The 23436-nt window shown below is 42.7% G+C and overlaps 1 protein-coding gene across 3 annotated transcripts; it reads left to right on the plus strand.

Moving 5' to 3' along the window:
- The first annotated feature begins 2957 nt into the window (after positions 1-2957).
- LOC143900415 (uncharacterized) lies at positions 2958-22877 on the plus strand. 3 transcript variants are annotated; one of them, XR_013257782.1, is made up of 17 exons: positions 2958-4359; positions 5581-5765; positions 5873-6069; positions 6183-13360; positions 13447-13661; positions 13746-14052; positions 14141-14319; positions 14448-14637; positions 14767-15005; positions 15095-15479; positions 15965-16076; positions 16158-16500; positions 16870-16914; positions 16999-17115; positions 17176-17284; positions 17625-19985; positions 20065-22877. XR_013257782.1 is itself a non-coding variant. In XM_077411733.1 (17 exons), the coding sequence occupies exons 1-17, from the start codon at positions 4215-4217 to the stop codon at positions 19658-19660; spliced, it is 11835 nt and encodes a 3944-aa protein (XP_077267859.1). In that variant the 5' UTR covers positions 2958-4214; the 3' UTR covers positions 19661-22877. The 3 variants fall into 3 exon arrangements, 2 of the variants coding, with proteins under 2 accessions (XP_077267859.1, XP_077267858.1); XM_077411733.1 differs by having other exon boundaries at positions 17625-18506; positions 18654-22877; XM_077411732.1 differs by having other exon boundaries at positions 17625-22877.
- Positions 22878-23436: the final 559 nt, after the last annotated feature.

Below are 23436 nucleotides of genomic sequence, written 5' to 3' on the forward strand. Positions count from 1 at the left end.
CCCGCCTCGGGATGTCGGACTTTCGACGATCGATCGAATCGTCGCGCCCATGGGCGTCCTCGGGATAATTCTCGGGGGTGGGTGTATAACGCGCGCCAATCAATAAATAACTTAACCCATTGACACGCCTATCGTGCGGTCCTCATTATTGCCGGAAGCCGAATTTCTCTCGAGAAGACGGAACGAAGACACGAGAATCCTCCTTATTCCGTCGCGATCTTTCCGCGCGCGAATTCGTTTTAGAACGCGTTCGATTTCCGCGACGCGGATATTCGGGCGCTAACCTCCCGACGTGGATCGATCGCGAAACTCGACCGAACGGTAACGCCGCTGCACGAGCTCTCGTTTCAAAAAAACAGTTAGCGTCCCTTATTTAAGCGACGCATATATATTGTACTATCTCAAGATTATATATATAAGTATCAGTATACGAGTCGATTATGCGCACAATTTCTACCAGAGAAAGTCGGCATAATTTTTATTGAATTTCGCCAGATTTGATTCTCCGCGTAAACAATGGAAGAATTGTTCTACACGCTGATCGTTGCGAGATGAAAGAAGGAACACCTCGGGATCGTTTTCGTACTTTCGACATCGAAATCCGTATATACCCTCGCACCGAGTCTATATTTTGTAATTCGATCTGGATGCCAGTTGCGGGCACAGAAATTTTCTCGGAGACGAAAATAACGTCCGCGCGATAACGATCGGCGTATCGTAGCTGAATATCAGACATAATCCGCCCGGGGGATTATGGAGCTTTCTGTTTGCGGCTAGCTTTACACTCGCTCTCGAAACATATTGTCGAAGACTGCGATGGTCGCTGGGGCCACACAGGCATGCGTATATAGCACTGGTATAGCACGAACTGCACTACGAGCAGTATACGAGGCGGCGGCAGCGGCGGTTTTATGGATACAAATATATCACGCGAGCGTTGTACATACGTTGTGCGTACAGCGGGGCGGCTTGGTTACTTGAAAGTTGCGATTACCTTAAGAGTTAAATTTGAAAGAAGCGTGCGCTCTCGAGAGCGATCAGGCCTCGCGTCCTCCCTCTTTTCGTCGGCAGGACCGCACACGCGAATCCGGGGGTCCGTATGGAGATGCCCCGCGATTATTCTCTACTCGGGAATAAGATTACGGAAAGTTTATTTCTTACGACATACGCAAAGAGAAAATATATATATATATATATATATATATATATATATATATATAGCGTAGTATAAATTAAATTAAATATATATTTTTTAATAGCACACATTTTGTAAACCCGGACTATAACGACGTAATATTTATTATTTATTACGTATTATGAAAAGTGATAATTATATATGTATATTTTTGCAAATTATTATTCGTCACGCACATTGTAAAAAAAACTGTATAGGTGATTTTTAAACTATGCTACATACGTAAAAAGATGTATATAACGACCAGTCCATTTTTCTGTGTGTTACATAAAAATTATTGTATTAATATTATAATTTACACTGTAAATATAACGTAAACTCACGTTGCGTAAAATTTCCTTCTTCAGCGGAATTGGAGTGTATTAAATTGTCGCAGACACCCGGCGATTTAGATACTGCCCTGCGACGCGGTGCTCATGCTTTCTACAATTGTCGCGAACTGCGCAGATACGTCATCGAGCGAGAGCGTCGTTCGGCGGAGCGAACGTGGGACACCATACGCAGCTTATATTTTAATCTGCAAGTTTTCGCGCTCTTTCCGAGCGGCCCCTCTGTTCTGTTTTCGACGGCGACACGCGAGGCTTGCCGCGACGACGAAAATGATTCGTCGATGCGAGCCGAACGAACATTGGCTTTATACGTGATTAGGAAGATAACAACCACGGAGAAAGGGAAAGAGAGAAAGAGAGAGCAAGAGAGAAAGAGATGTTCTCGTGGACGCGGCTTAAATGACTGCCAGGTACGACCAGGAGCGGATCGAATCGACCGAGGATCCTTGCGTTCGTTGCAAAATGACAATAAAGAGCTGAATTACATGCGTCGCATATTTTTATTCGTCTGCGTTTCTGTAATAAATTTAAGGCTAAATATATTCAGCGCGGTTGGACTTTTCGGTTTTATTTTACAAAAGTATAATTCTTAGGCATTTCTATTCGTGAATTATACCCTTCGAGATTTATTCTATTCGTATAAAACATTCGCGAAGATAACGTTCTTCCGTGGAAATGGCTGATTTTATCTCAATTCTATTGACTTTCTTTTCATCCATTAATTTGATAGGAAAATTGTTCTTTTGAAAAGTTTCTCTTTAAGAGATGTAGGAGAAAGTAACGAGGAATTTTCTTTGAGCACGCAAAATCAAATACCAACGATCGACTATTTTTTTTTAATTGATAGCCACGCCGCATAAATGTATGCACGACCAATTGTTTAGTTTTATAAATATTTAATATTAATTTAACCAATGTCGCAATAAAAAGTTGAATAGTTTTCAGGTTTTTTTAGAGTAAGTTTACCAAGTTTCATGGTACTTAATTAAATAACTGCCGATTGTTTACCCCGCCGCGAATTCAATTCGTTCGCGTTCGACACTTACGAATTAGCGATCCGAACCACGATTACCTCAATTTGTGCAATTATGTAACTCGTCGAGCAATACCTATGAATAAAATTTTACAAACGCAACGAATGGATAAGATTGTCAAGTTTTTGTCGCGCAGCTAAAAATTTTGTCGTAAGCAATTCTCTCCGATCGATTGGATTATAATCGCCGATTAAATAAATCCAAATTTGGTTCCGATCTCGGAGAAGGCACGTTTACTTTTCGCGACTGCCGTCCGCTGGACACGGCCCTGGCGCAGCAAATGCGTTCGTCGTTCGTCGTTCGTCGTCCATAGGTTGAGAACCCCCGGAGTGTTTCCATTTCCAATCCCGAAGGCGATGTCCAGTGCTGCGTTTCGTCGTCGTCGCGGTGGTCGTTTCTGCGCCGCTGTGCAGTGTGCAGTACCCGGTGACTCGGCGATCGCGGCGCGCGCGCGGCGTCACGCGTACGTTCGTCTAGGACGCGATAACTACGTAGCGGAACTGTCCCCCGCCGTGTAACGCACGGCGCACAAGGCTCGCGTTGCGCGCGGTATTTGCCTCGGTTCGCGGATTACGCGCACGATCCTCGACTAACGTCGTGTCGCCGACGCACGACGTGCGTGCGTGCGCGCGCTCTCGGCATTGACGAAGCGAGAACATCGAGCGTGCCTGTGTGTGTGTGTGTGTGTGCGTGCGTGTGAAAGAGACAAAAACGGAAGGACGAAAGGGAAGGAGATGGAGACAACGCGCGCGTAGAATCGTCGTAGCGCGCGATGCGTTTGTGCCCGTGACTTACGAAAAAAAAAAAAATAGGTGCGAAGAGGAAGAAGGGAACGCGCGCGTAAGGGGAGGACGGGAGTGCGCGAGACTCGATATAAAGAGCGCGGGCGAAAAAGAGACGGAGAGAGAAAGGCAGAAGCGGCGCCGCCGCCCGCCGCCGCCGCCGCCGCATCTTTTCGCTTGTCTTTCTCGAGGGAGGGCGGAGGAAAGAACATCTCCGTCTCTCTGTCTCACACACACACTCCGCGAGCGTGTAGTTGTGATCTCCCTCCGGTCTCCCCTCTCTCGCTCTCTCTTCCTCTCATCTACGCGCTAGTAGCAGGTATACAGAGGAGGCGGAGGAGGCGCGCGAGGGCGCGCACAACGGCGAGGTAGAGGAGGACGAGAGTGGCGAGTGGCGAGTGGCGAGGAAACGGGAAGCGTCGGCGTCGAGACGCCCGGCGACCGACGGACCGACTACCTGCTGACTACGCGGTCGACGCGGTGCCGGCCCGATTAAACGCGTGCGCGCGCGCGCGCGCGGTTTGTCACGTTACGTTGCTGTTGTTGCTGCTGCTGTTGTGTTGTTGCTATCGCTATTGCTGCTGCTGCCGCTAGTGTTGGTGTTGGTGTTGGTGTTGACGTTATTGGCACTGGTGATCGGCGGCCGCTCGCGCGCTGGGAAAATGGGAATCGCGGCTAGCCGTCGGGCCGTTTTGGTTCAACCGCAATAGCGTGTGTCGCCTGCTCTGACGGCGGTGGCGACGACGTTCGCAACGACGGCGACGACGACGACGGTGGTGGTGGTGGTGGTGGCGGCGGTGGCGGTGGCGGTGGCGGCGGCGGTGGCGGTGGCGGTGACGACGACGGGGCCCAACGGTGAGAAACGGTCGGAAAAATGGCGTCCGATAACGAAGCCTCTTGCGCGAGTGACCCAAATTTCGCGGTGATCTGCTCGTTCCTCGGCTGCTTCGGCAAGTCCTGCGGCATCATCTATCCGGACATCGCTCGGCTCCAGGAGATGCTCGAGAACACGCAGGAAGGTGGGTCTCCGCTCCAGTCTCTATCTATATCCATCTCTCTCTTTCTCTCTACGCTTGTGTGTATTACGTGCTCGCGCGCGCGCGCGCGCGCGAGAGGAAGGGAGAGAGAGAGAGAAAGAGAGATATACGGCTGTGTTGTATATGCGCGCCGAGACAGCGTGGGGACGGGGGGGGGAGGAGGAAAGAGACGGAGTATGCGAGGAGGTGCGCGCGGGAGGAAGCGAGAGAGAACGACAGCGACCCGCCCCCGCGAGAGGCCAGTCGTCTAAGCGCGTACTATTAGTTTCCTTCGTACGTCTCCGCTTCGACTGCCGAGCCTCGAACTTGTTCGTTCGTTCGTTCGTTCGTTGATTCGTTTCGGCAGAGGAGGCAGTCGCTCTCTCGCTTCCTTCGGAGCCAAGAAGAGCAAGGGCGGCGGACAGCGGGACGGGCGGCCGTCGCCGCCGTCGCCGCCGCCGCCGCTTTTTGTTTTGGTGTGTGCGAGAGCTTGGCTTGGCGCGAGAGATATCGGTGTATAGGTAACTACCAGGCCGCGTCTCCCCTCTGCGCGTCCCTCCCTCGCGTTCCGCGCGGTTTCGCGCCGACCTGAACGGCTTAATAACACGTTCCCTCCTCCGCGAGGCGTTCCTATTGACAGATGCAGCCGCGAGATACCGGAGGATTTCACGTTGTTGTTGTTCCGCCGCGTGCTGCCACCTTCCATGTCAGCTTGTCGGTTACACGTGATTACAAGTTTACGAGCGACACGCCGCGCTACGGCGTCCGCTCCGATTTCTGGGAAACGTCATTGATTGATCCGTCCTAGGCGCTCGTCTCGGGGAAACCGCCGACGATTGTCCCCTTGACGGTAGAACGCGTAAACAAAGCGGTGCCTAGCTTTTTGTCGCTTTATTCGGGTTTCCAGTTTCCATTCAAGATTCACGCTTGAATCGTTTTTTTTTAGGACTCTGAACTTGAATTCGTAGAAATCTTTTGGATATTTTTTCATTATTTTGGTTCAAGTACGTAAACTTCAATTACATCCTGGAGATGTGAATAAATATTGTATTTCCTAGGGAAGCTTTCGTCTAAATTATTCACGGCTATACCCAATAAAGACGGCCCAATAAAGTCTCGTAATTCGAGATCTACTGTGTATACATGTGTGTATGTGTGCGCGCGCGCTTGAATCGTATATATGTGATTGTCTCTTTTTTCCTTACAAATTTGTGTTTTTTCTAGTGTCGCAAGAATTAATAGATCTGCACATCAAACTGTTGCGAAAAACGCGTAAATCCGTGTCGCCAGAAAAGTGGGAAAGGGCGCTAGTCAAGTTTTGCCACGCGTACTCCAATCAGGATGGATGGGAACTTGAACGCTTCGGTTACAAGAAAGCTCGCATTGCTGTTAAACTGCGTTTACTTAAAGTATGAACCATATTGTATTTATTTTTTTTTGCCCATAGGACAATTAGTTAATCTGTAGGACCAAATAGTTGAATCTATCTCATGCCCAAATATTTTTTCTATTTTAGGTATTATTGGAAACACAATTTGACTTAAATCAAAAGTTTAAGAATGAAGTAAACAAATTGGCAGCTGAGGAGCTACGTGTGGAACCTTTAGGAAGGGACAAAAGTGGATTAGCGTACTGGTGTCAGCTGGACGAAGAGTGCAACGTGAGAGTTTATAGGGAAGATTTAGACGAAGAGAATTGGGAATTAGTTGCTAAGTAAGTTTTGTCTTCTTATATATACTAGGTTAAATAATAATGCTGAATTATTATTTTGTGTTGTTATTTATTATTATTCTTTATTATCTGTCAATATATTGCGTTTGTAATAGGGATCGAGAAAGTGTTGTTAATCTCATAAGTACCCTGACAAATGGCGAAATTGGGGCTATACCAATTAACGAGGATAGCAACAGCTTAGAAATCTCTGAGAAACCTATAATTGACACTGGACAAGTAACAACGTCTCCAAGCTTAGAGGACGAAGTTGTGCGAGAAAACGGCGTTCGCGTCGACGAGATGAAGCAGCTACCGAACGGTAGAAGCGATGAGTTTGAGGATGAAGGAGAACGCGATCAAGATCAGGATCAGGATCAAGTTCAGAACGATGTCGTTGATGAAGCTGAAAGAGAAGAAGCTGATATTGACGAAGAAGATATTGACGCGGAAGAGGACGATACGACGAATGATGACAGTTCCAAGCAGATTACGGAGGAAGATGATTCTCAAGAAATGGTGCAAACTCCGAGCATAGAATCAAGGTGTACAAATGATTCGTCTTCATTATCGGCGACTAATTTAAAAACGCTGAACGCGAAAGTGGACGCAACGTCGGAAGATGCGAGCCGCGGAGAGGCTACTGACGAAACGTCCGCTTTTTTGGCATCGGAAAACAAATCCTCGATAACGTATAAACAGATCGGTGTCGCGAGAGCCGACGTTCGAGAACCGGCACCATTAAAATCTATTGAAACGCCTGTTATTACTTCATCTCCACTGAAACTGGTGAATATTGTGGACTTGAAGCACCAGCCGGAAGAAAAGTTAGCAAGTCCGACGTCTGTTATCGCATCTTTAAACGTGGCGAAGAAACACGGTGCTCCCGATGAGATGACAGATCCTGTCATAAAATCCCTCGAGAAACTGCCTGTTAAAAACAGTTTGTCTTTCTTGTCTATGGATTCCATTCCTGTGGGGCACGGTAAACTATCTGTCAAACCAATCGATCAATTGGCTGCGAATCTTGTAAGGATACAGTCGGAGAAATTGGAGAAACCAAGCGGACCGAAATCGCTGGAAAAGATAGCGGAATCTTTAGCAAGATCCAGTGGTATGCTGGGAAATATGGTAAACGGAGAAGATGATAGGCTACCGCAGGACTTTTGCGCGAGAAATCAATCCGAAAAGTCGGCGACGCACAGGGGTCACAGAGGCATAGACTTGTCGACGTCACCGCGTGGTTGGGAAAACGCAAACGAGCAAAACAGACCGGTGGATTTCTCTGGAATCGATCTTTCTAGTCGAAAATTGGGAAAAACAATGGACTTACCTTCTCCGGGCTATAGGACGCAAGATTTTCAGCACCGAGAAATGGATCTGAGTACGAAGAAGGTGAACAAACCGGAAATGTCGAATCTGCCATACGATACGCGCAACGTGATGTTACGCAATCATATGATGATGGCTGATTTGAGCAAGAGACAGCTACCGTTCTCCGCGTACGAAGCTCCGTATCATAATACAGCTAGATTACCTGCCAAGGACGAGCACCGATTGCCAAGCTATACGATACTTTCCGATCCCAGCAAGATCACGACGCTAAGGATGAACAACGCACCACTGAAACGTCCCCTAGAGGATGACGATATGCAGCAAGATATGCTGAAGAGGATAAAGGCGGATGTAATTCCAATCAGAGGTTCTATGGACAAGAGACCGATGATGAGCGGCAACTGGAGAGACGAGGTGAGCGAGGCTATCGAGGAGCCTATAATGATGGTTCAAGGCGAGGGATCTGGCAGCGACTGCGACGCAGTGAATCCCATTGTCGGAGAGGCTATAGAGGAACCGACGGCTTTTTTCTATGGTGAGGGTTCCGGCGCGGAGTGTGAGACGGGTAACCCCGGCGACGACGCGCCCACTGACAATAAAGAAAGCAACGAATCAAAAACTGAACCTGACTCAGCTACCACGGCATTATCGCAGAATAAGGTTTTAACCGAGGACGAGGTATCCACGGGTTCGATACTGTCGAACAAAACCCCTGTAAAATTAAATAGAAACTTTCCGCAGTCTAATGTAAGCGTAAACGATAATTATCAAATAGTAGATTCTATGCAAGAGAAGCCAAAGTTTAAGCACACGTTAGGCGTCCAGATAATACCTAAAAGTACAACTGGTTCTGTCAAAAGGTTATCCAGGTGGGACGTAGGGAAACCGGAAGAGAAAGGAGAATGTGACAGCAGTATCATATCAAACGAAGGAGACATATCACTGAAGAAAAGTACAGATGATCACGAACGCGACAAAGTGGAAGAGAAGAAACTGCTCAGTGCGGATGCTGAATCGGCCAAAACTGGATACGAGAATTCCGCCGATGTGGATCAAGGCGCCAAGGTAGATGACCCCGTAAACGCAGACAGTGAAACCATTGAAGATAGTGTTAAATTACAAGTGTCCGACGTCAGTTCGGAAAATACAAGTACAATGAAACAGGAAAGGGATTCTAAATTTCGAGAGCCCGTGCAGTGTGACTCGTCGATATCGTCGTGTCAAGCGGACACTTCGCAAGAACCCGAATCATGTACAGATCCTGAACCTACGACGGATTCAACCGATGCACAAAGCTTATCCGATTCGAGTAAAACGGTTTTACGCGAACCGGATACTCCCGAAATAACGAATAACGAATCCAAATCAGCAGCCGAATCTCCGCCGAGATTTTTTTTTGGTCCCAATTGCATCTCGTATACTTCGAAATCCGATGAAATGGGATCTCAGATGGAGCAAAGCCTGACTACATCTGTTCGCGATAAAACGGATACTGTGCAATATGAATGCGTGTCTTCGTCAAAACCAGCGGATGATACGGTTTATTCGTACAAGACGGAAGACTTTGATTTGACGCAGACAAACAATAATTCGTTGAAATCAGATCTGTTTACTTCCGAATCTGACAGCATTTTATGCGGAAATAATAGCAAAGACGTAGAAAAAGTTGAAGCACCAAGCAACACATGGGATCAAACTTCGGAGGAAGAAACTTCGGCGCCTAATAGCTCGATAGATCCAAGTATTGCGTCCGAGTACAATACTGCTAATTTATCTCTCCCGCAAGTTCAAGTAGAGGCAAGCGAAGAATCAAGTATGCAAGAATTTGTTTGTGCTGATAAAGAAATGAAAGAGGATGACTGTTCAAAATTGCGTACAAGCCCTACGTCAGAGATGATAACTGAAAATGAAAGTATTAATGAAAGTATGACTGAAGAAGATTCAATTAAAATCAGTTCGAACAGCGAGCCCAGTATTCAACCAGCAGAATGTGGAATTGTTGAACCACCGCAATGCAAAACTACAGATTCTGGAAATCTTGTAAGTACAGAGACTCAAGAAGATTCTTTTAAAGGCTCGGGTGATGTTACGTCGCGGTTATTGGACGATGAAGAGGATAGAGATGAAAAAACACTGATCGATGACTCTAAGAATGAGAACGACTATCAATCGGATAATACAAACGTCTTCAAGGAAGAGCAAAACAGAATTGAATCCGAGGCAACGGCGCATTCATCTTTATCGTCACTTACGCAAAATTCGCAAACAGAGCTGGCTGATCTCAGGGAATTTGAGGACGTTAATAATTTGAACGAGCCATTAGATTCTACGAATGCAGTGGATGCTGCAAATGATCGGGAAGCAAACAGGCTCGAAAAAACCGATTTGGATTTTATCGGAGAAAGTTGTGACAAGCAGAGTGATAAGAATGACAATTTTTCCGAAATTGATGGTCAGGAGGATCATTCAACCGACACGGACAACGAGAAGATGAAAGGTCTGGCCGGTTCTGATGCCGATTCTTTGTACGTTAACTACGACAAGAACAGCGAGAGAACTGATGCGTTATCGGACATAGGAACCCAGGACGACGGATCAGGTGATTCTGAAGAAATTAAAGACAAAGGATTGAATGATGTGCAAGTTAACGATACTGTATTTAATATAAATTCCGAAACACATCTTCCTGAAAATTCTGTAGTGACCAGTTCGGAGTCTGTTCGAGAAAGTGATAAACACGATGTAGTTCCTACTATAAGCAGTTCAGACGATACCTCCGTACAAGACTCTTCATCTCAGGAGAGTGAACCTGTGCGAATGGATGATGAAAAAGTAGAAAATACTTCGTCTGACACTGATAAGCCTTCTACGTTCAACATTTCGCCTGCAACGGTGCCTGAAACGAATATCTTCGAACTGTCCAAGTCCGATATTGTCGAAACTGTGAAAGAAATGAGCTCGTCTAACTTGGTCCAATCTACAAGCGAATATGCCGATAATGCTTCTGAAAATCCCAGTTCTTGCATTGATCAAGATTCGAATGGTGAGATGGTTATAGATGATCGTGTGTCTGAGTCGAATGAATCATTTAAAGAAATTGAGGAAACTTCGACAATGAATGACGAACAACCAGAAAATACAACGTCAAAAGATGCAACGCAAGAAGTATCAACAGAACTCGAGAAAGAAGCTCCGGTCCTTTCGAGTATTGAACATGAGCCGTGTCAGTCCGAAATTGACTTATCAGTGACGGAAACTGAAATCTTAGAGAAAGAGAAATCTGAAGTTGATGCAGAGAGCAAATCAGATAACGATCTTAAAGAGTTTACGGCAAAAGACGAGAGTGAAACTTGTAACACCGATGAACAAGATGCGACGGTAACGGAAGATGCCTACAAAATTATTAGAAGTGAAGAAACTGCCGAAAACTCAGCAATTGTGGAAAAATCAGAGACAGATACAACAACTGTAACTACTGAACAATCGGAGACAAATGCTATAGATGTAATTTCTGAGGAATCACAAGTGAATGTATCGGATGTTAACAAACAGTCACTAGTTGCGAATTATGATAGCGATTCCAATGATAATGGTAATGATGATGTTTCCGAATCTGTGCAAATAACCGATTCTAAGGATCGTGCTGTCACCCCGATAGAGCAAGAAATAAATGATGAGCAAGGAACGAATAAAGAGCAGTATGAAAAATCACTTGTCAAAGAAGAAGACATCGACAGCATGAATTTAATTTCTGATGTGCCTCAAGAACCAGCGTCCGCCGAGCAACGATTAGAATCTTTAGAAACGAAAGTTGATGAAGTATTAAATCAAGATACAACTACAGTCATAGAGCAAGACAGTAAAATTAGAAATCAAGAGTGCGTTGATGAAATGCAAGTTAAATCTGTTTGCAATAACATTGAATATCGTTCGAATGATCAGTTGACATCGTCTTTAAATAAGGGTGAACTTGAAGAAGAAACAGATATTCACGATATTTCTGCTACTGATAATTCTAAAATGTCGGAAATATCAGATGTAACGAAGCTCACAGTAGTTCCGGTCACAACTGAAGAGATAACTGAATCTCTTCAGAGCAAGAGTTTTGAGATGACTATCGATCATAGCGAGAAAAATAAAGAGTATCTCAATAATTCGATTGATAATATGACGACAGTACAGGACATTCGAGATGCTATTGAGACGACGGAAAAAGCAGATCGTTTAACACCGGAAAATGCTATTGAGACGGAAAAGGCAGATTGTTTAACATCTGAAAATGTTCGCGATTTCAGCGAAAGTGACGCAAATAAAGCCGCAAAAGTTTCGTTTACTCGAGAAAGCACGGAATTTAATACTACGGATAATCAGGTGACCGGCGTGTTCCATATAACAGAGCAAACGAAAAATGTGGACGAGAAATTGAATATCAGTTTGGATACCGAGAGTATTGCAAAGTCAGAAAATATAAACGAACTTATTACCGAGGAACTGCCTATTCCGTGTAAAAGATTCAAAGAAGATCTCGCCGATTGTAGTAATCAAGACAATAAATGGGATGTGAAATCGCAAGAAGAGTGTTTAACTAAACCGTTCACGGAAGGGACGAATTTACCAACGATTCAAACGAAATCAGATATAGCGCCAGCGAAACTGGATAATACTTTAGATGCGGATAAATCACACACGTGGAAAACTGAGGGCGCGAGTTTAGAAGGGAGTGTGTCTTCGGAAGCTTTGTATTATTCGAATTCGATGTCCACGAAGATGGACAATGTTAATAACTTGGACAGTTGCAACAATCAAAATGAGCCTTTTAGTATAGACGTGAATGTAAATAAGATTACGGAAAACTTTGATAAGAATGCGCCTTCAGATACGAATAATGAATCGACGGCATTTCCCGCTCAGGAGATTATTTCAGAAATCGATACTGTAAAATCTGATCCCAAGAAAGAAGCCAGCAAGAGGCTGATCGATGCTTCGGATATAGAGGATATTCCTCCGTTAAAGTCTAAACCTCCGTACTTGGAAACCAATGACAAGACGCTGGAAAATTTAGCAGACTCCGATGTACAGATGCCTAAGATTTCAGATATATCCTACGAGGTCAAAAAATTAAAGCCACAAATCGAGGATGAAACGAGACCACGAACGATCTCTACAACGCAATTGTTTCAAAACGATTTCGGTACGGTAAACGATTCCGCGGCTGTCGCACCGACTGAAGATCCGAAGAAGGTCGATTTAGAACTTACAGAGATAAAAGAGCCTGCGGAAATCGAGGATATCGAGATGAAAAGTATTGCTTCTGATGATTCAACAGGCGTGGACAATGAAGATGTTTTTGACGTACCACGGGAAGAGGTAGATCCCTTGGCGTGTACCGACGACGATGCTTTAAGGAATATCACTGAGGACGCGTCTGACACTTCCAAGATAAGTATTCGCGTAAAACCGGCAACCGATTTGATTTATGAGGGCTGGAAATTGGACAGCACTACGGAAACGCCGAAGGTTTCGCGAAAACGGCGAAACAGCGCTCATGAATCGAATTCCGAGGACGGGACTGCGAAGCAAGAAGACGAAGAAATGACTGGTAGCAAAAGGATGAAATTACGCGCAAAACGTATACCTGATAAGGAGTTACGAAAGTCCATCGAGGAAAGTCGTGTGGTGGTGGTGAGCTCTGAGGATGAGGCTGTGAAATGTGATCCCGACAATGCAACGGAGCACGCTACTAAAGACGACGATGATCCGAACGTGATGCAAGCGATGGCGATCGACAAAAAGATCAGAGGTCGTCCGAGGGGTAGGCGGAGGCGTGGTTTCCGGGGTGGCGGGCGTCCCAATCGGCCGAAGCTCACGGACACACACGGTGATCAGACGTCGCCTGGTGCTCATCCTGATGGAACGTCTAACGATGCTTTAAATGCAACGCAGAAGAAACGGAAAAAACGTGAGTACATACGTATAGTGATCGCTTATGAGTGATATGCAACGTTAGTAAGTCTGTTGATTAAAAAAAAAAAATTTTTTTTATAGGAAAAATGGTCTTGGGCTTAGAAATAGGCAGAGATATCTCGCTGGAGACGGATACACCAGTCACAGTACAGGATGAGACGCCTGTCAGGCAATCAAGAAGAATAGCACAGTTGAAAATAAAAGAGCAAGCGGACAGGCGCAGAATCGAGGAGGAAACTATGCGCGAGATAGAAGACAAGAAGGATTCAGAGAAGAAAAAGAGAAAAAAGCAGAAGGTACGTAATTAAATGTTGTTTTATGTTAAACGCACGAAACATTGCAACCAGTAGTTTACGTAAATAATTATTTGTGTCGCGTAGCCGGAAAGCGAGGAGGAGGAAGTTGTCATAAAGGAAATTGAAAAGGAGAAAAAGTCCAAGAAGAAACGTCGAAAGAGGAAGAAAAAGAAGATGCTTGCCAAATTTAACGAGTCGAACCCATGGCAGAGCTCATCTGGGTCTAGTAGTGACGAAGAGAACGAGAATGAAGACGAGGAAGAGGAAGAGGAAGATATTGAGAGCGAGGGATCGTTGCTGTTTAAAAGTGATCATGAATTTTCTCCGGAAAGCGATCTCGAGAAGGATCAAGAATCTGAACCATTAAGACGTGCTAGAACAGCTCAAAAAGGTAAAAAAAAAAAAAAAAAAGTTCTTTGGTAAAGAGAAATTTAATGGGACTTTTATTCCATTATTCTATTATATCTATCTTCTATTAGCCCAAAGCGATGTTGAGGAAGCCGAAGATGAATATGCCTGTCAGAAATGTGGCAAGGCTGATCATCCTGAATGGATTCTTCTATGCGATTCTTGTGATAAGGGCTGGCATTGTTCGTGCCTCAGACCAGCTCTTATGCTTATACCCGAAGGCGACTGGTTTTGCCCACCGTGTCAACATGTATGTTTATTCTTTTTTTGCACAATTATTTTGTAAATTGTCCGCATCTAAATATTGCACACTTTCCGCATGGTTCTATAATGTATATGTGTACACGTACTTATAAAATTATATATTTATCTTTTCAGACTTTATTGGTGACCAAATTTCAAGAGACCCTAAAAACACTGGATCAGTTAACAAAAAGACACGAGAATGAAGTATTGCGGAAGAAGCGATTGGCTTTTGTTGGCATAAGTCTGGATAATGTACTTCATAAAGGCGAGGAGCAACGTGGATCAAAAGGATCGCAAGCGTCCAGTCAAGAATCGGACAACGGTGAATGTCGTATTTTATATTGCGGTTTATTTACGTCCTTTTTAAATAACAATAACCCTGTATTAATTAATATTAATATAATAATCGTGTAACGTTATAGTACACGCGATAATTAATCTGTTTCTACAGAATCTTCAAACTCTTCTTCATCGGCCTCTAGTTCCGAAACATCGAGTAGCGAAGACAGCGACGTGCCAGTTTATCAATTACGAGAACGTCGGTGCGCTAACACTTACAAGTTTAATGAATATGATGACATGATTAACGCCGCGATCCAGGATGAAGTTGAGGCAGTTCAAGGTGCCGGCAATCAGGGAAGGGGCAAAGACATTGCAACGATAGTCAACGCGGAAAAAGAAGAGGCACAGGTAGATGAAAATAATTAAATATATATGTAAAATACGAGAATGTAATACATATCGTCAGATATAATATGTTATATTTTTTTGTTTTGCAGGCTGAAGCGTTAAAGATGACGCAACTAGAAGAGGACAAGGACGAAGTGGAATCAAAGCCGGAAAAAGAAAGTGACGAAGAATATAAGATTGAGAATGAAGATGTGATTGACGAAATAGAAGAGGAACAAAATACGGTTGCTAGGAAATTGCTAGCACGTAAGAAACATCGGAAGCTGAACAGTCTCGATATAAGTAGTGAAGACGATCCGGATAGTGATGAAGATTTCAAGGGTACGAGCTCTGAAGATGAGGATTTTGATGATCATATGTCATCATCCGATGACAGCAGTTTTGATGTTAAACGACGTGGTAAAAAAGGCGATTCACGTCCTGTTAGAAGATCTACCAGAGCGCGCATGACTAGGGCTTACGATAATGATTTTAGTAAGTTTTAGCAATGAACGAGAGATTAGTTGTTCTACTTTTTAATATCTCTATGCCTTCTACGTATTTATTACTTTATTTTTTTCAAAACTTAATTCTTTAATCAGTCACTTATAAACTGACGTATAAAAGATGATAGTCGGGATCGAATCCAGGGCCTCCCTACAAACTGACTACTTTTACATGAAGTCACAAACGTCATCCCGATGTATTCTATACAAATCTTTTATATCTTGTATAAATTTTACTAAAATAATTGTTAAACTTTTATCTGAAGATTTTTAATTGTCTCAAACAGATTATTATTTAATTTATGCATTTAATTTACAGGATTATTAAAATCAATCACAAAAAATTTTTGAAATATTGTGATTTATATTATCTAAGTTACTTGAGAGTTATTTATACTCTAAATCTTAATAATAAAATATTTGATCACAATTTTTAAATAAACCTTAATGTTTCTAAATAAATGTTCCTTTCAGTTGATGATGACAGTGATGAGAGTGATCGGCCAAAGAGAAAGAAGTCACGATCCATGTGGGGAGATTCGGATAGCGAAGACAGCGATAACTCATGGAGGCAAAGAAAGAAAAAGTACGAAATGTGTAATATTAAAGATAACGTATTGAAAATTGTAGAGGAAAATGTTTACAATATTTTTTATAATTGTTGTAGAAGCAGAACAATACCAACATCCAGAGTTAGAATAGTACCCAAAACAAAGGGTAAGAAGAAAAAAAAGAGAAAACGTATAATAGAATCTGACAATCAGAGTGAGAATGACGAAGACGATGAGCCGAAAGTTGAACAACAAAGTGAACCTAATTTACAAGACTTCAACACTACTCTAAATGAGATGGTGGACGATAATAAACAGGAAAATTTTGAAACTGCTCCAGCTGAAGACAACGTTGAAATAAAAGATGAAAGATTACAAGAAGCAGCAGCTTCAGATGTTCCGATTCCACAGATCCAACCACAGCCGTCAGAAGTAGTACCGATCCAGAAAGTAAAAAAGGCAAGTATATTTTAATTAATTACTGTAACCATCACAATGACACTACAGTTCAAGTCAGACTCGGACCTTCCCCAATTTGAGGTTCCAAGACAAGATTCGTTTTTTGGGAGTAGATTGTCAACCTACTGTTTAACCCCCAACTTGGAGGGCCGGTTCTCTCTCCAGATATAGAAAGATTCTCGCGTATAGTAAGATCTCATTGTCAGTGGGTTGTTACTTTCTGAGAGCTGACGATCGAATAAAAACCGATTTTTGGTCAAATTTGAACTTGGATCTTTGATTCGTTATATAGCAGCGCACATTTTTCTGTGCCACGATCGTCACTAATTACTGTAACAGAAGATTTAATATTGAATATTATTTTTTTAGGACATTGTGCCTAAACCAAAAAAGGCTCCTGGTATTAGACGAAAGGTATATACATTTCTTATCCTTTGACTAATTATGAATGTTTTATTTTCAAACAATAGTAGTTTCATCAAATTTTATTCTTTACAGATTATTTATGGCGGACTTCCAGATGAAAAAAGACAAGAAGAAGAAGAAATATTAGGTAGACGGACTCGAGGACGAAAAATCAATTATCGAGAGGAAATGGCGTCGGATAGCGAGGAGGTGAGTGACTTTAATTTTGACGAAATTATCATGTGTATTTAAATCCTGATTCTTTTATAGGAGCTGAAAAAAGCATTGATGATGAGAAAGACTGGCGAAAGCGAAGATGAGTTTGTGGTGAACGAGGCAGACGATGTAAATGATGATGGGGAAAAGGATTCTGATTCAGGTAACATCACATTTTTATATTTTTTATAGGATTACGAAATTTATCGTACCCAATTAAACCGTGGTGCAATAAGAAATAATTTGTCGTAAAATAAGCCAAAAGTAAATTAAATGAGAACGCATTTAACAAATTTCGAAGAGTATTTTAAGAGTATTGAAAGAGAAATTTTGTACGAGAAAGCTTTAGTTTATACTTCTAAAATTCGTTTTTCCTACGAGATTATTCTATACTGAATTTATTATATATAATTTACTAAATATTTTATATAATATATATATATATATACAAATATATAAGTAACAATTATTGTATATTTATAGACATTGATTAAATGTTTTAGGAGATGTTTATATTCCTAAGAAGGATGCCTTGAAATTTAAAACCAAGTCACCGAAAGCAAAAAAGTCGCGTAATAACAAGAGCCCTGCAGCCAAACGTAAATCGTTATCCGATGACGTACCAAAACAACGGAAAAAACCCGGGCCGAAACCAGGAAGCAAAAACAGAGGACGTAAACAAAAGTTGAGGGATGATTTTGACGGGGACATGATTGGTGGGGTTATGGATAATCCTATTGGTGATATAGCATCTAAAATAGATGAGAATCTTCCAGATAACGTTGGACTGACAGGCACGACCATGTCGGTAGCGAGTTCGTTTACCGGAGACGTTCCCGAGGGTTCGCTGACGGGTCTTGGTGCCGGGGAGCTGGCCGACCTGGACGACGAGCAGCTCGAACAGATGATGGATGAGGAGTACGGACGGCGGCAGCTAGAGCTCGCGGCAATTGAAATAGCGAAGAAAAAGAAAAAGGAGGAGCGAGAAGCTAAGAAGTTAGAGAAAGCACGTTTGAAGGCTCTGGAGATATTGGCAGCGGAGAGCCAGAGAGATCCTAACGCACCCGAGGGAACGGACGGTGAGGCGCCCAAGAAGAAGAAGCGTGGACGTCGCAGCAAGGCCGAGATACTCGCTGAACAGATGCGCAGGGATGGTACGCAGAATCTGGGCATCGCATCGTCAGTTATCAGTGCGGTGGGCACGCCGGATGGCGTGAGTAATATGTCGCACAACATAAGTCCTGCTACTTTATCTACGGGTCTGACGCCGGATAGTGACAGGAGCATTGAAAGGGGACACATGCCTCTTATGACCGGACAGGACGGACAGCTTTTCAACCCGGATGGCACCCCGATGAAACCGAAACGACGAGGACGTGGCAAAGGCAAGAAGACTCTTGCGTTGGAGGCGGCTAGAGCCGCGGAAGCGGCGGCTAAGGCCGCGGCCGAAGCCGGTTTGATTGCCGGCATGGGTACTGACTCAAATTCAGACATGAAACAGAACGATATACCGAACGTTCTTCCTACTCCAGGTAGCAGTACATCTGGCTCGGCGCCTTCCACACCACCGGCGAGTGCCGTGCCGACACCGGGACCTCCGTCGACGCAGCCGTCGAACTCACAGCCGGTCTATCCAGCGCTACCACCCGGTCAACAGTCTTCCGTCATCACGAGGATGCTTCAGTCCCAACCGGTATCCAGCACTCCACAGTCGTTCACCGCAGCGGCGGCCGCGATGGGTCACAAGTATTTCGGTGGGCCCAACGCTGGCGGGCAGATGATGGGCGGTCCACGAACGGGGTACGAGATACAGCCACGTGCCAGAATCCCGTCTCCTTACAGGCAGGCGGGTCAATCGTCCATACCACCGCATTTTGCCGCGGTCAGATCGGGGACGCCACCGATGCGTATGCGAGTACCCGGACCGCAGATGTATCACACGCCACATCATCCGATGGACCCGTCCCCGTCGGGCGGCGGACCGATTTCCATTAGTAATAGAGATCGCAGTTCGCCCTTGACGCCTGGCGGACCGGCGATGATTCCACCGTCGGCCGGCAGTCCATTGGCTAAAGGCGGTCCAACACCGCCACCGCCACCTCCACCATATGTGCGAGGTGGCCCGCCGATGGCTAGGTTTGCCGAAAATCCTATGGGACCTAGGCATCAGATGCCGCCATTTACCAATGCCTCACCCGTAAATCACAGCATGCAGCAACCTTCACCACCCCCTAATCGACCGCCCGGTAATTTCTCACCGTATCATCCGCCTCCTCCTCCTAATTATCACTACGGTGCCTACCCGCCGCCTCCGCCAATGTCCACGGCGGACGACGCAGCTGCCTATCAGAGTTCGCCGTATCCCTCGGAGCATTTCTCCTCGCCGGCAGACAACCAACCACCGATTCAAGGACCGCCACCGCCTCAGGGGCCGCCGCCACAGCAATCGCATCCGAATGACGAAGACCATGGCACCGGCGAATTTGGCGGGCTGGTATCTTACTTCAGTAGCCAGAGAGAGGACGATCTCGAGTCGTAGCACGAGTGAGAGCTTGGCCAACCCTGAATCATTAGGTAGGGGGAGCGTGCCCAGGTAAGATCGCAACTTTTGCTACAGAGGGAAAAGCGGTAACGCAGATGCGAATAGAGCATGAACTTTTCAGATGATCTTTTCGAGAACATTAGTGCGTGTGTCATGTGAAATATAAAGCTATAGAGTCTTCCTCTTCGACCTCTAAAGCAAACAGTTGTCCTGTAGTCCTTGCACTTCTTATGCCGCCAAAGGCAAATCTAAGGTTGGCCAAGTGTAGAGCGAGCGGAATGATGAAACATAGTGACAGGGCGGAGCCTATTTTCTAAGAGTTGTAAGTTTTTCTGTAATTAGTTTTCGGTTTAAATGGATTTGTATACAATGACGTGCGACCGCAAAAACTCTAATTCTAGTGAGGACATAGCGGTCGTTTCGTCTGGAAGATAACGAGGCGAGAGAGATCTGACCAGAACCATTTTTCACTATTATTCGTTATTATAATCCGCCAATCGTGAAAATCAAGCGAAGTTATTTCCGGAGAGTTTTAAGGCGAGAATGGGATACTCATTCTCCGTGAAGTAGGGTGTCCTGTGGAAGAAAGAAACGAGAAATTCATCTTTAATAATGACCGAAAAGGAATAAGAATTATCGAGTGGTTTTGAATGACACATCGTTATTAACATGTACATATTGTAAATATTCCGTAAGTCCTTTAGATTATATATTACATGTATTATATATATACACACAACCACGTGCAGTCATGCAAAATACTATAAAAATAAATTAGTGCGGAAAGGGCACAAATGTAATATTTAAATTTAACTCAAAAGAATGACATTTGAATATAATAAATTAACAAAATGGTGTGAAAACTATTACTATAATTATTTATAAAGAAAAAGATTAAAAATTTATGATAGGCAGTATATTGTATTTTACAAATTTTACTTGATAATATTCTATGAGAAACCATTAAATATAGTTATATTGGAGAACAGGAGGCTGCTTTAAGTGTATCCTATGTGAAAAATAAACAGAATGGATTTTAACAAAACCAGCAGTTAGCGTAATTGGCGATGCATGTGGAAATTTTTGTTACACCATAGCATGCAATTATTTACATAATCCTATATTTATATAATTTTGATTTATTCAAACTTGTGCAAATTTTTTTATAGTAAGTACATTGTGCGTTTTGTATAAACAAAAAAAAATATAAATATATAAAAGTTATTTATTATTACATATTAATTATTTGATAATTATATAAGATAATCATTTTTTTAAGTAATTTTGATTTAAAATTAGCCTATATTATCCGTGCGTGTAATGCGTGATTTGTAGGACAAAGCTGTCTCATTCGAACACTACCTAAAGTTTCTTTCTGCGCTCTCACAATTTGTCAGTATCTATATCCTTAATTATCTATCAAGTACCTACACATTGAGCGTCATTGTATATATGATGGTCTACCTGAGTCTGAATCGTCCAACGTAAAAATTATATTCACCGGAGTGAACGGGACGTGGATAGAACAATCGGCCGGTATATAAAAATGTCCGAAGAGTATTTTAAAAAGATTATCAAAAATCCCTTGGTTAGCCTTTTAATTTTAACGTCAATCAACTCTAATTTTTTTCTAATATAACAAAAGAAGATACATAACCAGCTGAAATTCATTTGATTCCGTGAAATATCCTTTCGCCCTTTATATCACGCGAGTAATCATATTAGCGGCCAAGTGTCAGATATGAATATCGATCAATCAACCCTCCAGGAGTGTAGGAAGGAAATCGAAATAGGGATGTGTTCTCAGGACAGACGCAATTACACTGGTGGCTGGTGATCACGATACTGGCTTCGCGTTGAGTTTATCGAATTTTACGGATGATCATGACAGCCTCCTGCTCTTTGAAGTTTAAAGGCCGCTAGTGGCCGCATGCGACGAGAGAAGAAGAGAGATCATGTATCTGTTTAGTTATCACACGTACATGCATACCTAATATAAATAGAAGCTATATATAGATAAACAAGAAAAGGATATTACATTATCTTAGGATTAGCTTGCTTGGGAGAGTTTCCTTTACTACGTTGAACGTTTTGCAACCGAATCGAACGGTTATACACATATTATATATACACGTATGAAACACCCACAAGACATGATACACAGACTCTACATGCCGTATAATGTAATAGAGGGGTTTACTATACCACTAATTTTATTATTTTTACACCTATTACGATGTATATCGATTGTGCGCAGTTTCGATGTACAATGACTATCGTCTTCTTCTTTAGGCACAGCATGTCTTTGGGGCCGCCGGTTCTTAGGCTGCGCCTCGAGGATCTCTATTATGAAAGCGACCGCTTTCTTCCTTTCTTTCTTTAACGTGCAATCGGCAGGAGCGATTTACCTGCGATCTTATACGTTGAGGGGGGGGGATATAGTCGTAGGAATGTATTTGATTTACATCGGGAAGTTGTACATTCAGCGAGATCCTTCTCTCGACGACAAGCCGCTGCAATATGTGAATCAATTATTAGGATGATCATTTAAAGACATTTGAATGATTTAGCGCATTAGCGCTCTGTATTTTTAACTTGAGAAAATTAATCTGAGAGTTGAGAAAGATGTATTAAATTTCTTAATTCCAAAGAAATCCATCGATATCGTTGATGCGCTAAATCGTTCTTTGTATTCTAAAGCGATATTGTTCAGTGACTGAAGACTTGGTAAAGATCGTTGATACAGAATATCTTTCTGAGTATGGATATATACTGAAACGCGTGCATTTAAATCAGAGATATCATACACATTTTCTAAATCTATATTTTTCGCGCGCAGCGTTGTATGCATTTAGCGAGATATTCTCTAATATTTATATATAAATAAATATTTCAAACATGTTACTGTGCGAAACGGTTGCTAGCTGTCGTATAATTGAGCGATATTAAATGCGACGGAAGCACGGTTTTTTTTTTTTATTTTTTTGTAAAATTTGCATGCAAATTTTGGAAGCGTCGACGCGTGGTTTACTTCTCTTTGCCCATATAGGTCTTTCCTCGAGGCGTAAATTAGCGAAGTGGCTCGTTAAGACAATAGTAAACATGGTGCAGTTTAGCTTTTTCTTTTGATAAGGGTCTAGACCAAACGCAATTATATTACATGTTGTAGCCTAAACAAAAGAATTTTGTAATAAAATTCAATATATTGAAATAATATTGTCGAATTTTTCTACTTTCCTTTCACCTTGCTCTCTATTCCATCCTTCGGTAGCTCCTTAATATTTTTGTAAAATATAGAGAATAATGAAATCAATTTTTAACAAAGGGACATTTTCTAAATACCTGTAATATTAATTAAAGAATTAAATTTTAACAAAATTTATTGTTTTACGAGCACAAAGTTCAAAATTCAAGATTTAAAATTTGAGCACAAAACTTTGATATCTTTTATACCAAATTATTTTTGAAATTAATTTTGTTTATTAAAATATACAATATCTTTTCGTACAATATATTTTTTTAATAAATGCATTAAGTGTTTGACGTCTTTTTATTTTTTCCTTTAATCAGACATTATCCTGTACGAATAATATACATATATTGATGATTTGTAATACAAATAATGTTTGATTAATAGACTTGTATACGTACAGCGCATATAACCGTGATAGGCAATCAGAATTTTCCAATTTATTAATTCAAGTTTTTGTTTAACTACTCATAATACAGTATTTAAATGCTAAACAAATTAATATTGGGACATATGTATGTAT

This window comes from Temnothorax americanus, unplaced genomic scaffold (genome assembly GCF_048541705.1).
Source record: "Temnothorax americanus isolate GAGA-0224 unplaced genomic scaffold, ASM4854170v1 Scaffold3, whole genome shotgun sequence".
Lineage (NCBI taxonomy): Eukaryota > Metazoa > Arthropoda > Insecta > Hymenoptera > Formicidae > Temnothorax > Temnothorax americanus.